General features: G+C 38.5%; 1 protein-coding gene across 1 annotated transcript in view; it reads left to right on the plus strand.

The window, feature by feature from the left end:
* Positions 1–18,897, plus strand: part of LOC112460267 (rho GTPase-activating protein 20-like) — a 188,670-nt gene that overhangs the window by 24,788 nt on the left and 144,985 nt on the right. Inside the window, exons 2-3 of the mRNA XM_025024874.1 lie at positions 13,950–14,139; positions 14,486–14,670. Of these exons, the coding sequence (XP_024880642.1) occupies positions 13,950–14,139; positions 14,486–14,670 (375 nt within the window). The remainder of the gene's footprint in view (positions 1–13,949; positions 14,140–14,485; positions 14,671–18,897) is intronic.

Consider the following 18,897-nt stretch of genomic DNA (forward strand, 5'->3'; position numbering starts at 1 on the left):
CGAGAGAATTCTCGAGAATATCTTCCGACGCACCGCGGAATTTGTGCTAGCGGGCAATTAAAATTAGCGTTAGCCAAACGGATTTCTCACGTTGATTTATACGTACTTCATCATCGCATCTTGTCGCAGATCGCATTTTTTGAGCTCACCGTTGCATAAAGACGGAATGTTTGCTATGAGCCGAACAACGTTACTTTCACGCAGTTCTTCTTTTTTCCGTCAAATTGCGAGGCAAATGAAAACGATTGTCGTAGGCATTCTATGTCAGTAGGTTAGTTATTTGCGTATGTTGATCTTGGTCGCTATGTATATATGCTTTTATATTTTTGAGGGGAATGGAGGGAAATAAGCAGGAAATTCACGGTATTGCGTTTATCGGGATGATGATATTTAACAAAAACGTTGCGACATTACGTGTACAATTCGTCGCAACAGGCTCGTGTAAATTCCTGTACTTTTCATTTTACGCTCGTGTAGGCTCGATAGGCTTTCTCTTTCTTCCTACGTTGGTCGAGATCATATCACGTTCTTACACTAAGAGCGTACATCGTAATATCGTATCATAATATCAAGAATGAAAATAAACGTTACATCGCATTATATTCAATACAAATTTATGTAACGTGAAAGCGTTTACAGAATGCATTAGAATTTAATTGAATTGGTAACAGAGCAGTAATAAAATTTAATTTTGTATTTAACGTAACGATGTCAAGAACCTCACATTCTTCAAAGATTATAATCAGACTATTTTTTTAAATTTTCCTAGCTTATATGATTCATGTATCCCAAAGTCCATGACAATCGCAAATATGAAACAGAAGTTTCGGCATAACGTTTATTAGTGTGTTATTAAATATGTATTGTAGCGGAAACTGAAACGCACCTGAGTATATACAGAGTATATACCTGAGTATTTCGTTCTCGGTCGACTTTCATCTCCATTTAAGATAATAATACGTTTCTACAAAGATTACCGATTATTTTTTTCTGTATTGATGATGAAATAGAGGATAAACAAAGTCAGAACGTAGGATACTCTTCGCCCTCAATGGTACCTTCTTTTAACGCGCGCATAAAATTTGCATGTTATTAACGAGCTCCCAAATTCCATGCACGCAACGTCAGTCAGTAAGTCAGTCAGTCAGTCAGTCAGTCAGTCAATCCGCCCGTCCGCTCGTCTGTCTTTCGCTTTAAACGTTGGTTCGTTTAAGAGCGTGAAACTCATCGGGAACTTTTTTCACGCTCGCCCATTCCCGAACGGCAAATATTTGTATGGTGCCGAGTTTTGCCTTCGCGTTTCACGCGACGATCGCCTCGGCATCTAGCATTCGCGAACGAAAGAAACAGTCGATTCTCGGTCGTAAAGAAAGTACCAGGAAAAGAAGACAAGGCCGTAAGTGCGATAAGTTCTGGCCGGACTTTATCGGCGGGAAGCATCTACCGCTAACAATTCTTCTTAATTTCCACTTCACGGCCAACTTTATCGTCTCGATGCCGAAGCATCGACCTCGGGCTCGTTTGAAAGCGCCGCGTGCTCTCAATGACGAGATCTAGCGCGATAATAACTGCGAGAGGTACGCGCACATAAGTAAACGCCCGATTCTTATTTTCTTCTGCACCATCGTCGGAAAATCGCAGGTCGTTAAACCCTCCGGCTATAACATATTGTGCGTGACATTAAATAGCTGCTTTACGCTTGTCTAGAAAGCAGATAGAAATTTATTGCGTCTGAAGATCCCGGCATCCGTTGTGCACCGCAGCTGCGTGAGCTATTGCGAAATAACAATATCACCGTTAGGATCGGCTAAACGGAAGACTTCACCGCGCATTCGTCCAATTTTCCACTGTCAGTATCATTACATTCTTAATCGATTTTCTCCGACTGTTCCGTTCGAGATGAATAGTATTATGTAAGAGTTACGTAAGCTAAAAACTGAGAAATTTTTATCTTCCTGTGAAGCTAGTATCTTATTTTCAGAATTTTTCTTACGAAATTAACGTACGCAATCTGATAAGTAGTTTACCTCGTGACTATTATATATCTGGCAAATACATCAAGTTTTAGCCTTCACGTCGTAATGGTTAAATAGTGGATTAACATCACAAGATTAATATCCTATTTGAGGTGATTCCTCGTAAGGTCAAACTGTTGATAGATCGTTCCCGTTATCATATAGCGATGCTTGTGCAGGGCTTTACCGGAATTGATGTGCGGACCGACTTGAAAGATCGACTAATCCGTTATTGCGCGACGAACCCTCTTCTTTTCACATTAGCAATAGACCGTTAAGGGGGTCATCCCGTGTGACGGCTTCAAAAAATCGATTTTTTTTTTTTTGCATAAATCTAATCTAGAGCATGCATAGAATATACTGGCAAAGTAATTTTCCGAAATTCGAAGTCATTGAAAAGTTACAGCAGTGAGAAGGTAAGGTGTTTAAGCATGGTGTAATTCATACGTGAACTTTCAAACGCGTTTTTCTCAAAACTGTATTTTTTAAACTGGTGTCCATGATTTCTCGAAAACGGTTCAATGGATTTAAATAAAATTTGAATGGTAGATTCAGCACATGTGTGGCTATCGCGGGAACTAGAATTTTTAAAAAATATTGAACCGTTTTCTGTCCGCATAAAAAAATAGTCGCAAAAAATCATGTTATTTTGAGTTATAATTTTTAAAAGCATGCAAAAAATTGAATTTTTAATATTTTCAAATAATCCTAGTTCCCGCGATAGCCATTTATCTATAGATTAAAATGCAATTTGGCTTTTTTATTTAAGATAAACCAGTCTGCCGGAATCGTGGACACCGTTTGTCTGCTTTTTTTTTACATGGGTGCCATTCCAGTGATGTAACTCGCCATCGACGCTATATTTTCAAATAAAAAAATTTACACATATAGTTTTAGATGTAATAAATATATAGTAAAAATTTAGAAGCTCTGTATTTTTTTATTTCGCCGCAAAAAAATGCAAAAAAACCTTAAAAAAAACGGTCATCACACGGGATGACCCCCTTAAATCGACACACGCACACACGTGGAACCTCCCACGCGAATCGTCCTTGCCGCCGGCGGCGCATTCGTCTCGCCTTTTTCGTTTAGAGAGGCTCATCCTGGTGACCTAGAGAAAGGAGCAGTGAGCGTGCCTTTTTTTACTGTTATCCTCTGGACAATTAATTTGTTTAGTGCTGCGTATCGCCTTAGCTCCGCTATGTAAATCATGTCTCTGCTATTATCTGCATTTATCTATTGTGATATACATGCACACTTGCGATTATTTTCTTGACAATTTTCTACGCCCAAAAGAAGAACTTTTAAACCGTTTCCATGCTCGAGTTTCCTTTTTCGCAATGTCTTTTTTATGCAACGTTATCATTATCACTGCGCTCGTTTCTCGCGTAACGATTGATTGTAATAATGTTTTTTTTTCTTATAACTTTACATAGCTATAATAATATAAAAAATAAAAGATTGTATAATTAAAATTTTAGATTAAAATGGAATGCTGCGTTAAGAATAGGTATCCCATATTCTTATATAGCTCCTTCTATATTCAGATATTATCAAATAGAGCTTGTTATATTTCCGTGTGCCAATATGAAAGATGAGAGATCTTTACGAGCTATCGGTCGCGCGAAAAATCTATTTTCGATCGTGTACGAACGGTGCGACGCCGCGACGTAACGCAACGCGCGGTTACGTACATCGGAATGACGTTTCTTGGAAATTCGCTTTCGACGATGGAGATCAGTGGCCCCTAGCCATTGGGTCAGGCAAATTTAGACACGCCGTGCACGCACCGCGTTTGTGCGCCTGTTCTTGGCCACGAGATTCGCGCAGGCCGAGCGTCGAAAGTACATCATTGAGATGGACAATGACGTTGAGGTAATACATCCGCGATCCGGTAAAGCAATCAAACAACACTCAACCCGGTATAAATCGAGAATTGTGGATTTCGCAATGCACATTTCTCTTGAACGGCTAGAAAACCTCACACGCCACCACGCCGTTGCGTTGTCGATAATAAACGGTCGAGCGGCGTAACGTATATGCGTGGAATTTGCCATTAATAACACATACAATTCGCCGTCCTTCGATAATCGGAATTTACGGATAGCCAAACACCTCGCCAAACACAGACCATCACGTTCGCGCGCATTTACATGCACGATAAATGAATAATCTCGTCAAGCTTACGGCGTTAGAGCCATTCTGAATTATAATTCGTAGAAAATTCGTTTTTTTTTCTTTCGACGGACAATGCACGGAAAAATGCATTTGATCGTTATCATTCAGAGAACAAGGTAATCGCGCTGTAGAAGATGATAAAAGAAAGAGAGCGGAAAGAAGAACGTTTTGATGATCCGCGCAGCTTATGAATCATACACGGCCGTGGACGCGCGAACCGAGACGTAAACGGAACTCCTTGCCAAACCGGGCCACGTTGAAATCGTCGTCATGAGGATAATCACCGCCTTCGCAGTTAAGTGTTGTTCACGCTGCTAATCTCGCAACTGCTATTAGCGCAGAAATACGACAGACACGGTGTGATGATCTGGGGGAGCGGAATTGCCCGTAGGGCTGCATGTGTCCTTAGGAACGAGGTCATAATGCACATCTAGATATGATTCATCTAAGTCTGTCTCAGCTACGAGCTATTATGTGTCAAAATGTCGAGAACATACCTATTGTTCTTAAAAAAGTGTTTCCGCGCGCGCGTTTCTATATTCGTCGAGTAGATTGAGAAGTATAGATTTTTATTTAAAATCGTATCTCTATAATTTGAACCTTTAATGGCAATTCTGATTGACAAAAGATTGATACAGTTAATTAATAGATTTTTCAAGATTTCTTTCTTGCTTTACATTTTTAATGTCTAATATTAATATTTTTTTACTCAATATATTTGCAAGTAATGAATTACTTGCATCAACTTTAATTTGTAATTATTTCTTAATATGTATATTTGTACATATAATAGGAAAAGGAAGAAATACTTTCCAACGTTTTTTTTTTCACGTATTCTTCCTTTATACTTTAATGGCTCATGTATTGTTCTCAATGTAGAAGCTTCCTACGTCGCTGCATCTATGACTAGATCACATAAAGCGTAAACAGTGTCATTAAGAGCTTTAGCCTCGAAACTTAACTAGCGGAAATTCCGTTGAATCCACGCTTCCTGTCACTCATTTTGCAGGTCACAGCTTTCTACCGAGAAGAATAAAAATTGCTTTATTATCATCGCAGCAAAGTTTCAATGTGTTAGCTGGTGCAATTTTTAGCACAGGAGAAACTCATATTTTTTCTCTTTCTCTCTCAAATTTTATATAGTTTCGGTAAAAATGTAAATTAGAAAAAGCCTTGGACCCACGATAATAACTAAAATGATAATAACCATGGCATGGCATACTATGAAGCATGAAGCACAATGTTGAATCATAAAAGAATAAAATTAACCTCTTAACATCGTTAATATATGAAAATAGAAACATTTTAATTATTAAAATTTTTTAATATATCTATGTATATCAATATATATCAAACTTGTTTAAATTCTAAATTTCTTCCAAGAGTCTATAAATCCTGTATATCTGCTTAAGTATAGAATCCTTAATATATGTGTAGGTGTGTTTGTGTCACAAATTCTTGATTTTATGGGTTTTTTAATTCTACATATATTTTATTTTACCAAAATATAGAGCCACAACAATTCGTAGAACCTGAATCCTGGATATCTCCCTTGATTTAACAGATCCTTAATTCCAGATAGCTTTAAGAATGCTGTAGCTATTTACTACCATATTTCTATCTTTGATGCCATAAATTCTTAATTCTACGAAGCTTTAGTTCTACAGATCCTTGCCTTTGCATAATACTTCGCAAATCTTTGAATCCCTCTCTTATATAAATTATATGTCATATGTATGCGTGATGTCAGTTGGTATATACTTATTTCTCACAATTATTTTAAAATTTTAATTTGAAATTAAAATATCAAAACTATCTCATACATTGCGATTGACTCTGATCTCATGCTTAATCTTTCAGTCGAGTGAATAGTTTTCGATTATCGCGGTCACGCTTGTCATTTGAAACGCAAAATTCCAGGTTCGTCGAAAATTCTCGTGAAGAAAAATTTCAGTCGAAACGACGCTTTTCAGGATCGCGCATGTTTAATGCAACGCGCGCAGCTGAGTCGATCGCGCGAGTTGAATGGCGATTTTTCACGCTCGTTCTCACAAATCGGAACGGAGTGCGCGATCGCTCTGAGCAAAAGGGATCTCTCGCCGCCGTCTACGCTCGCATAGTTGCATTCATTTGTCGTAGTGGTCGGTCGCGGTTCGTTCCGATTCTTAAGCGAAAGGTGCGCGGTTCGGCGAATCGGTTGTTCGGTCGTTCTAACATAGGCGAGGCCTATATAGAACCTGTACGTATCCACACAACGCGTAAACACTTTTTATTGTTTTTTTAAATACATTGACGGTAGCTTTAAACTTCACATTGGTGGCATGTGGCATGTTAGCGCGACATATGTACCGTTATTTTCAAAAATGCAGCTTTTTTACTCGAGATCACATCGAAATAATAGAACTTGATTTATAACATTTATGAAATTGACGTTTAATTAATTTTAATAATTTCTTTATGTAATTTATTATATTATTTAATTATTTTGTGTAATTAATTACAAAACATTGTATTTAATTTTATATAAATTTTTAATAATATTAATTTTTGTGTAAAAAGTGAATGAATATAAATTTCTCAATTTTTTAGATTAATCTTGATTTTGATACTTGCTTAAAAAACTATACGATTGTACAACCTAACATTCAGTAACAAGCAACAAATTTAATTGGCACATATTTTCTTTTATCCTTACCTCTCTTTAAATTGAAAAAAATATTAACACCTAATTGGTGTATTCTGTTTTTATATCACATGATTGGTTAAATATAAAGTGTGGCGTTCTTCCGTTACGAGCTTTATCAGTGCGTGAAATTAAGGGCACGTTTCATCACCACGAAATAGAATTTTCGTAAGAACATTACGTCAACGACGTGGCGATATTTTGAAGCGACCTATATTTTATAGACATAACCGTGTATATGTGCGCTCTTACACTGCAGTCCATACCACCTCAGAGTAAAACTATATATAGTTACCCAGAATGGCCTTCGTTCTCTCGGTTACATGACGATCATGGCTCTCAAACTGCTAAAAACCCATCGGTTATCGACTACGTTTTGGCGAATTCACGTTATTCCGCGCATCTACTCGCCAAGCTAATAGCAATAAATTACGTTAATAGGCAATGAGAAAAAACAAACATGCTTTTGTAATTGACTATATGTTGCTACAACTTTATTAAAAAGGCTAAGTTGCTCACAGATATGCTCATACGAATTCATCTCACAACTTATCTTAAAAGTAAAATTTTCTTTACAAGTTATTCATAATTCTGGTAGGACTTCTCTTTTTCCCCTAGAAAAATTAAGATTTTACTTTTACATTCTTTAATTTTTTTAGTACCGCATATCTATACTTATAAATCATTTTGCGGAACATTAAACATTTTTTCTCAGATTTGCTTATCTATGATTTATATTTATTTTACTAATCTCGAATGTATAATCTGAGTGCAAATAATGCCTGAAATTTATCGTTCATGCGATTGGGAGCCTCTGTTTAAGTTCTTACAAGACAAGTGTCACATTATCCCGACGAAGATAACAACATATTGTAGCGAAATACCTTGAGAGAAGTGGGCTTTATCAGTCAGACAATGTTTATGAAATAATGTCGGACACACGCTCGACCGGCTCGACTCGAGTAATCATCTGCCGTGGTCATTCTATTCTAATTCTCCTCCGGCGTGGCTGAATGAATAATGACATCGGAAATGTGATTTACTAAAGTGACAAATTTGACTCCAGTAACGAGCGATGGTGCTTAAGCAACTAGTTGTGCAAGTAGCAGGAGGCACGTACACTGCAAGTGCGTGGTGAACATCGAATGAAAGCTTCTTTAGCTTTTTTATGATGTGCAAAAAATAATGCATTAGTAAAGTTATCAAATACATTGGTAACATAATGAGAACACAGTTTTAAAAAAATTCTGTTCATAAGGGAATTTAAGGGAAAATCTTTTTTTACTTAAAGTTTTTTTGGATTTGTAAGTGTTTACTTGTCTAAGTATTTTATTCCATATATCTTTAAATATATAACGTTATCTTATTTTATTACAAAACCTGATTAGGTAGTAGAATCCTGAATTTATTATTTATAGTTAGTTTTTACAAGATAAAATTACGAATTTACGCCACTTAATAATTTTTCGGATTTCAAGAGCCTTCAGTCCACTCGGTCTGTCTAATCGCAATTACGTTGCGATGGGCTGTTCATGCACTTAGATATATGAATTTCTTTGTTAAAACGAAATATCTTGACAAATGGAGTTCTATCATGTAGTACATTATTCAGTTTATTCCGCACTTGTATTAGCCTTCCGTTAAAAGGAAATGTTAGATATACACAATAATACGGAAAATTGTATCATGAAGATTTCGGTCTCTTGCAATATCTACGTGTATCCTATTGCACAAAACGATTAGTGGTTTCTTGTGGATTATCTCGGAGCAAATTTTCTGCAGTTCATCTCTTATTGAAATTAATCGTAACAATTGCTCGATTCTTCTTCTCGATCTCACAATCAGTAACGGTCTTAACAGTTTTGATCATAATATGTAGATCGTAAAATATTTTTTAAAAGCTTTTAATTCTTAGTAAATGTTTATAAATAATCCAGAATAAAATTTCAGCTTTTCTACGAAATATTTAGTTCAGCTATATACGATATTTCGAATAGCATTGAAAACATTTAGATCCATTTCAGATTTTCTTATTAGATTGTGTCGTTGTCCTTATCATGGTTTAATAATAATATGGAAAATAGCCTCATAATTAAGGACATTGCAGAATCATTTTGATTATTTTAATTGTGAGACTTTTTTCCATACTGTAGGGAATATTTTACCCTCTAGGGCTTGTGAACAAGTCGGGAGTTCTAAATCGACTACTGCTCACGCGAGACAGTCCACTCTCTTCCGTCTCGGCAGAATGCTCTGGCCTGTGATCGATGTAACGACGCTCATTGTCTCGTAATGAGGCTGGGAGGGACAGGATGCCTGTGCATGTGCGTTTCGTATCGAACGAGGCACCACACATACACACATGCACACGTACTTGCCTATTTAACGCATGGAGATCCATCATCTGTCACGGCGAGCAAGGAGACAAAAAATGGGTTCGATCTGATGAGTTTGCGTACACGCGCGGGTATATCCGTAGAAATTCCGCGGAGCACGCGTCTGCGATCATTGAATTGCGACTGCGGTCGATTATACATGTCATATACACGCGATTCATGCTTGTACATCATGCACACGGTGCGTCGATCGCCGTGCTGCATTACGGGGAAAGTGCAACGACATCGACAGGTGATTCACCAAACAATGTAGAGCGATACGTCGAACGGCGCGGCGTGGCGGCGGACTCGCGGATAGATTACAGTTCGACGTGCCGCACAATGTGGTCTCCTTTCGAGCGTATCTCAATTCGAAACGCGAATCTAAGAGGTCTTTTCAGCTCGCGAGGAAAATCTTGCAAAATATTAACCAAGAAAGATGCGAGTGCGGTGTCGCCGTTTCATGAATACCAAATCACTGGACCGCGTAATTGGACGAAAGGCGTTGTGCTGAGAAGAAAGTAAATTCTGGGAGCCAGTCTCGAAGTCATTTCCGGCCAGTCGAAGAACCAAATGAGCCGCATCGTTCATTCGGCACGTCCGTCCGATTGTTACTTTTCTCTCTCAGATACTCGAATCTTTTTACCAAGGATACTGATAATCTTGTTTTGTCATTTTAAATTTAATTTTAAAAACCGGTGAAAGTGTCAGCTGCGGTCGGTGTTATAACGATGCCGATCGGTCATTGTGTTTTAGTTCCATTTTGTCGTAACTTGATTTTTAAACGGTTCGTAAGAAGATAGACAATTTACTCTGTTGGGAACCTGTCTGTTTAATATACGCAAATAGTGATTTTGGTTATATATCGTAATAAATATATTGGCAAAAAGTTTATACATTTTTACTGGGCAAATACGTTTGTCGAATGCAGCTGCTTAGTGTTTGATTCTCCCTTTCTAATTTATGCAAAGCTAATCTTTATGCAATACTAATCTTTAAAATAAAAATTATCTTTCAATGACATACATATGTACTACTTCTATTTTATGTTTTCTTTTAATCGATGCGGCGGTAATCATATAATCGTAATTCTTTATATACTTTGAAGTTTTGATCGAACAGTCCTGTAGAAAGATAATAATTTCTACTTTAATTTATTTTTGACTGATTACGATGTTTGAGATCTTTTTTTGAGACGACTCACACGCACGATGTTCAATTTGTATTAACATCATTATTCTCTCGATTCTTACTCGCGGAAAGAAGGAGAAAAAAATAGAAAAGATTTAAGTGCTCGAAAAAAGATCGTTGAATAAAAAGAGGATCGAGAAAGATGGAAGGAAAAGAAAAAAAGAGACAGAAAGAAACGGTGGGATGTAAGAGCCATGCACATTGGAGTGAGGGAGAGACCGGTATAATTATGCAATTTAGATTCAGCTTTACGATTCCGGTTTGGCTTTATTAAAAGCGAGAGTGGACGCGCGGTCTCCTCTCTCCGATCGACTACATACATTGCACGCGTGTGTGTCGCCAAGGGAAGGGATAACGCGTTCTCCGCATAAATACAGCATCGGAGAATCCCGCGAGGACATTACTCCGCGAGATGTTGCCATGAATCTTCCCGACAACGCACGTTATACCTACTCGCGAATTTGGCAAATTCGCACATTATCTTTTTTAAATGAGAATTTTTGGAAAGAATTATTGTTACATATTTTGCAAGCACATGTAATGTAGCATGAGAATATTCAAAAGAGATAGGTGTATATTTCGATAGCGAGATGAGAATCGAATAGGTATAGCGTTATGCAGTCAGACTGAAATGCAAGTCACAAATAACTAGATAGAGAAAATATGTACCTCAATTTTTTTTTGTCGCAAATACGAAATGACTTACAATTCAATGACTCATCGTCGTTTTAACGAGTTCAATGCTGTCACAGACAGGGTCATGGATGACCGACACTTTCGCCGATATATCGTGGGAATCATTAGTGACTGGCAGTTATGTAGAGTCTCAGACGTATTAAACGATATTTTAACAATAAACTCTTTTATATGATTAGTTAATTTATTATTGTAATATTTTCTTCTCTAAAAACTTGAAATTTATTACTATTATGACTGAAGCATAATTCATAAGAATTTTTTAGATATTATTTTAATATTGCCTCGAAATTTTGATTACGAAACAAACAAATCATTATATCACAGTTCTCATAGTATGACATTAATATGAATAATTTTATGTTTTAGCAGTTAATAGATACTAATTGATTGTAGCCCATAATTAATTCTTTTCCGTAAATGTAAAGTCACGCGATACTCGCGCAACGTGTGAAATATATTAACGGCTCAAAAATAAACATGTATGCGAATACACAGGGATTAGAAAATTACCACGAAGTCCGTTACAACGGCGTGACGGCGCGAGCGCTAATTAATACGGCTCTCTTAACGGTGACCCGTTTCGTATTATTATATCCGTCTGAACCTGGCCGGAAAAAAATGCGCCTATCTTCATTACGTATGTATGCAAATCGGGGAAAAACGCTGAATGCCTGAATCGGCTGTGTCGTGTTAAAAGAACGAGGAGAAAAAAGTACAACCCGATTAAAACGGTGTGTTTAAAGTGTAAACTTCCTTACTGCCGGATTCCACTGAATCATAGCAATCGTATCGTCGATCCTGCGGGGATCATGCGATCGTAACATATTATTTTCTTTAATCTCTCTTGCCCTTTCTCTATCCTGCCCTGCCCCGACGTGAGACGACGATTATTCGAAATTTTGAACATAAAAGGAATTTGAGTGAGAAAATATTTTATTGAAACATAAACAAAATATCGGAAATATATGAACTTGATTCCAAGATAACTGGAGTCAAACAAATTTAAACTTTGACTTGGACGTAAGCAAAAGATACGTAATTCCAAATCAACTGTACAGTTTTTTCTCCAAATTAGGTAAACTATATCGATGTATGAAGTTCATAGATGCTACAAACTATAATCGTAGATCTTCAAAATCTGGTAACGCTTTAATAATTCTGCTATTATAGCAATCATCGCTATATCGCTAAAACAAGATTAAATTGCATTGTTGCGACGTGTTGGGGCATCGATAATCGCCATCGATAAGGTTACCCGTAAGGTCGTAAACTAAGGCTGGGTGAGCAACGAGCAACGTAATTACATTCCCGTTTTTCATCGTATCGATTAAAATGCTCTGGCTTCATTCGTTTAATTACGATCACGAAAATGGTCGCCTAGTTTGTTGTGACATAGGAACGACGTGTTGACCTCTGGCCTTCGATTTCCAGTATCACATTGTGTAACGGTCGTATAATCCCGCGGCATCTATACGTGATATTATAAGGGTTGGAGACTTGTCTGTTATTACAGTTATGTAGAAGTATTCGTAAATTTAACTTCCAGTGCCATGGTTTTGTAAAAGTTTAAGAAATAACTCATACATAAAATTTAAGAAGAAAGTAACGCATACTTCAATTAATATTATAATTTTGAACTTTTGAATGATAATTTGATGAAAAGCAAAAAAATTCTCAGTGATGGAGCAGACATTTCTGAAATTGTCTTATTTCCTTTTTTACTGTTATTTTGCACAAGATATTTTTTAAAGTTTTAAAAATCATTGATTCTAGGAACAGCAGTTCTGTCGAAAAAAAAAACGAACTTTGATTTGTCGTTTCTATGAAAAATATATGTATGTACATACATACAATAGGAATACGTAATTCGATTACCTATTTGAATATTGTACAATGACGCATGATGATACACGTTTAAAGATTCGAAAGAGTTCATTTGCACTTTAACAAGCTCTTTTAATTTCAACTGACAACTCCACCACCCCTAGATCGTTAAATCGTGGATTTACTGTGTAAGAAAGCAACTGTACCTCCGCACCGCGTCTTGCACGTATGTCGGAATTTCTGGAGAATTCGTGCGAATTATGACCAGACAATTATCGTATTATACATATTCATGCGCGATGTAACGAATGTTCGGGGAGTCGCCCTGTGTACAATTTGGTGGACCACGAGGGGCCAGCGAAAGGTCAACGCACGATCTTTTGCTTTCGGGTCCTCGAAATTTATTTGATCCCCCTTCGCGCTGCGCCACTCGCATTGTCAGACCGTAAATATCGCGCGGACCCGGTTTAATTATGCGCTGTTTTCGCGTTCCTCAACCGAGATTTCAGTGATTAACCCGCTGGGGCTACCGTGCGAAGTTATGGGATGTTCGGCGCGTCTCCGACGCTTTTTACAAGGCGAGCGTTCCCCTGTGTAATTAGGACATTCCGAACTTTTCGTCTCGCGAGATCTTTTCTTCGTACAAAGGAAATTTTATCAAATCAATTTTGCACAAAATATTTAATTTTCTAACACATTTGACAGAATATGTTTTTGTTATTTCGGCTGTTTTTAGATTTCGTTAATTTATTTGTCATTTGCCGTGAAATATAACTGTCCTATTAATTATAATTTATATATGTATATTTAGAAGAGATATAATAAATATAAACTTTTAGTGTCGTCTTCATTTATTTGATACAGTGTATTATACGTGTGGATTTTTTTAAATTCCACTTGAATAAAAGAAAGTTTCGACGATTTGATTCAAGAGTATAGTTAACGAAGTTCTTGTTTGATAATTTTTTTTATTATTAATTACAGTTATCAGCCTCGTCGCCTGGAGCTATTTCTTCTGTGGTTGCTCCGATACTTTTGAAATATCGAGTTTGCAGACCTCGATTGCTGCTTGCTGGATCGAGGGCCGAGGTTGATCCCGCGGCCGATGTAGCCCTCTTGCATGGCGAAGTTCTACTTATCGAAGATTCTGCAAGGCAGTTCGATGCAATTGGAGGTAATTAATCCTAGTCTTTTCATATTTTATACAACCTGTATTCTTTAATGTGAAGAAATTATATGAAGCTAGAAAAATGAAGTTTGTTAAATGACTTAAGATTCTATTAAAATTATTAAAACCTACAATATATAACATTCGTCTAATTATAGTTTGCATAATTGCTTAGAGTCTGATTATCTGACGTTGTTCTTAATCAAAAAATTGTGCTTATCTACAATATTTAAATTATATTTATAACAATAAATTTATACAAATTTACAATAACATTTTACTCCATAGTGAGAGGAAACATCGTTTGCAGGTATCATACGTGTAACGAAATCGAAATGGAATTGTTTTGCAGATACAGATCGCAGGTACAGGGCTACAGAGAAGTTGTTACATGCGGAAGAAGAGTATCAAGAAGCATTGTGTAGTGCCAAAGAATTATACGCGCGCCCGTTGGCACGGAGTTACCCCGAGTTTCACGATGTCATCTTTCAACCCCTCGCAGATTTGTCGCGAGTCAGCGCGGAGCATTGCCAGAGGGTGAGTCAGTAATTATGCTACAATGCAAATTTTATATGTATATTGAGTTCGAGGCGTTATATAAAATTGCGAGAGAACTTTGACGGAAATATTGAATCCTAAAATATCCGAAAAAAATACAAGTAAGAGTGCAAGATCTACGGTTTGCGTTGTACGTTACTGAACGCGTGTGCGTTCTTATCGACGGACTAGACCTCGAGTGAACGAAAAGCACATTGAGCAACTCCGTGGAAGATGGCGGCACATGAACTGACTTACCTTGCTACACACCTGTTGCTTCTGTGAAGCACCTTGCCTTTCTCCGTCCATCGTATGTCGCAATTGGTAGCGCGAGTCACCAGTGGTAGCGCAACCTTTCCGAGAGAAAGACAGAAAGTATGACAGGACGCTAAATAGTCAAATGTAAACTGCGATAAGTCAAACACATAGATCCTGATATTATTGGTCTTTCCTCCTCTGTTAGGATCGATATTTTTTAACGGCAATTTGAGGAAGCAAAAATGAACTATCTCTTGAGATATACAGTTTTAATATTAAATACTTTATTGATCGAACTTTGAATTAAAATTCTAATAAAACGAAATTCACATAAGATTAAACGAAAGTAGAAAGTTTCAGTATCAATGTAACAACACTTCTGATGTTAAATCTGTACAAATCTATTTTTACTCGTTTATTATTGAAGAACTATCGATACTTCGATATGGAAACCGTAATCGAGAGAAAGTATACAACTTTATAAGGCAGAAATGAATTCTATGATCTACCTACTTATTTGTCTTATTTAAACGTAATATATAGTTATAATATTATTATAGAAATAATCTGGTAATGTCTATTTAAATTATAGTTCATCGTAGATCATTTCTTTCAAATAAGAAAATATTAACTGCAGCTACGGCTATATCTTTCAAGAATATAAAGCCAGCTTGATAATAAAAATCTTTGAATTCGATAATTTTCTGTCATTTCTTATTTTTATTCGAACGTGCGGATCAATAAATAAAAATTCAATTTTAAAGCCACGTGAATCGGTCGAAATTTCGTGGGTCCAGAGCGATAACAATTCGCGTGTTTTCTGAAAGTACGATCGATAACTATGACAACGCGTACGAATGTATGCTGATAAACGGATGCGATTTCTGACACGGCCTGAGGCCAGGCACGTATCGGGTCGCATTCAGCAGCGGCAACAGCAGTAGGATTCATATAGGCGTGTAGCGCGACGGTGGACGTGTTTTCTTTAGGGCTGACAATAAAGAGAGGATGCCTGTCCTTCGGATGTAAACACAAAGCCGCGCCGGCGGAGAGCCGGCTAACGAGTCGGGATGAGCGATGACGGTGGTTAGCACCCTCATAAATATTGACTTTTACAAGACGACGAGCGGCGTACGTACGTATGGTACTCGGGTCTCGGGTCTCGAATCGCGGCGACGGCACTACCTTCGAGGCTGTGTGCAGTGTGCACCTCGCAAGCAACAGCCTCGTAAAGTGAAAAACGTCCGCGGCGCGGAGATCGTTGCGCGGGATTCGCGAGGCGAAACCGAGGGTGGAAACGCCTACCTTCTTTATTCTGTGCTCTCAACATCGCGGCCATCAATAACAAAGTTGCCGTGCAAGCTGCAAAAACGCTGCAAAAATCGGAGGTCTCTCTCTCTCGCGCTCTCCCCATTCCTTTGTCTCTCCTTTACGCCCTGTGCGTCTCTCTTCTTCTTTGATCTTCCCTCGCGGTGAATCGTGTTCCTGTATCGAGAAAGATTATTGCGGGCCGCCGGATATTAATTGTAGCGACTTATGATCTCCTACGCTACGTTCGTTTTATTTCCCTCCTGACTCGCCTGGCCGGAGTGACGTTTTAAGCAGCGTTGCGGCGGCAGACCTTGGACCGACGCCGACGTGCGGTACGATTTACATTTTATTTTAATGAGCGCATTAAACGGTTATCGGTTACTTCGATCGGCCTGTTCGCAACCGCCGCCGTTGCCGCTGCCGTTCGCGGAGATGATAATTTCGAGAGAAAAATCCCGCTGATGGGGGATGCTACACGCGACCTTCATTCCCGTGACTGGCCAACTTCCTTTTGGGGCGAGCATCGTGATTAAGACACTATCTTTGCCGCAGACTCAACTTTTGTGGGGCATCGTAATCGACAGATCGAATCTGCCGAGACTCGATCCTCGAAGTTACGGCCGACTTGACTCGTAAATACTAGCAATAATGAGAACAATCGTAACAATAATAATAACAACAAATATTATAGCTATACGATTCAGATGCGTGTGTATCTGCAGATAGTGTATGATAACATGTAGGTATAACGCGCATAATACGATTTTTATTTGTTTGCTAATTAAGTAATATTTTTTTGAATTTACGTTTAAAATTATTATATATATATTATTAAGTCATTTATAGCGTTGAGCTTTTTTTTAAGCTAAAGCAAAGCGGTAACTTGTTGCGCAACAATAATGACTTACATATATATCAAAAGATATCGATCAATGAATAAGCGTAGCACGACGCTCGTGTAATAAAGCGACGTCTTAACTCGATGGAATTTCGGACGGAGAACGCCAGTCTCGTATGGCCGAAACTGGTTTATCTCTGGTCGAAGGAAGCGCAAGCCGTGTTTTGTATTTCGCGTGGAGATTTACCGCGGAGCGTTTACCGAATTTTAGTGCTATAAAGATAGTGTTGCGGGTTTCTCGACGCGATACAAAAGCGCGCGGCCCGAACCGCAGGTTAATTAGCGAAAACGCTCGGGATCGTTCTCGCCGTTCTCGAGGAGGGCATCACGACCAATCTTTCCCGTCTTCGTCCTGTACGCGTCGCTCGCTTCTTCTCGACGCGCTCTTTTTATTCAGAACCCGTTGCCTGCTCCTCATCGCGGCCTGCGCCGCTGCAATTTTACTTTGGAGGCACCTCGCGGTCACCCAGAGGGCAATTAGAAGCAATCGCGCATCTGGAAGGCGAGGGAGAGACGTATATCTATCTTTCTTCGTCCCTCTTTTCGTCTCTTCCTCTTTTTCTTTATCCTCTTTCTCTTCTTTTCTTTTTTCTTCCTCGGTAGACACGCGAATAACAGAGGTGCTTCTACTTTATTTGTCTCTTCAAGCAGCTTCAAAAGGATTGTTCCTGTGGAGGTGGGACTGTTGACGAGAGAATATCCTTTCGGTGTTGCTTTCTTAATCTTTCGCGGTACTATGTCAGGAGATGAACAATTCGATGTAGAAGTTGTTTAAATCAATTCTTGATTGAGACACTTATATTTATATATAATTCTTTAATATAAATATGTTTAAGATTGAATAAGAAGAAATTATAATTTGCTATTTAAGTTAATCTTGCTACATATTACAGTAAATTGTTACAAAAAATTACTTTCTGATAAGTTTAACTTTTTTTTAATGTATTGCATCATAAACAAACGTTCAAGTTAAAGAAGTTGTATTATTACTATACGGTAGCTCGGATAATAAACATATCGAAACGATTTTTCTCGACAAGTAGAAACAGTCTGAGTATGCGAGGTTCAAGCGAGCCCGATAATGATCTCCTGAAGAGAATTTTAATAAGAGCGGTTCAAAGTTTCGTTAGCTCTTCGTCAAAAAAGAAGTTTCGATCGAAGTGAGCGGCTTTTTTCCGTCGAATCCGGCATGCTTGTTGATGTTTGACTGACGAGTCCATGCCATGCAGAATTTTGAAGAGATAGAGGAAGAGACAGACAGACAGCCGATGGTGCTCTTTGTCCTGATCTCGCTGGTTGCGTCGCCGTTGTCGTAAATTACGTTTTTGCTCATTGCAACGCAATGTTACGGCAGTCGCGGTCGGTCGTTGCGGTGGTGCAATGGAGAGGAGCTTAATACGACGGCTTCCGCGCGATGCAGGTGCGTCGCGCGAGAAACGCGCGCTGCGCCGCGCCGTTCCGCGAGAATGCGGCGCGACGCGTCATCCGGAGACCAACGCCCTTCTACGTCGTTTGTATTTTTGCGAGCATGCGGCGATTAACTTATTTACCGCGGCAGCGGCAGCGGTAATTAATTCGCTTGGGAATCGTAGTTTCAGGAAATCGGTCGGGCAGAGATTAATTGCCGCGATTGCGGCTGCGCCGCGATGCGCGATTCGCGTTCGCACGTTTTACCTCCTCACCTCGCGCACATCCGGAGTAGATCAAGTAACGCACGAGTTAACCGTCTATTGAGTTTGCGTCAGTACCATCGTTCAATT

Source organism: Temnothorax curvispinosus, unplaced genomic scaffold (genome assembly GCF_003070985.1).
Source record: "Temnothorax curvispinosus isolate PA1 unplaced genomic scaffold, ASM307098v1 QBEX01010444.1, whole genome shotgun sequence".
Taxonomy (NCBI): domain Eukaryota; kingdom Metazoa; phylum Arthropoda; class Insecta; order Hymenoptera; family Formicidae; genus Temnothorax; species Temnothorax curvispinosus.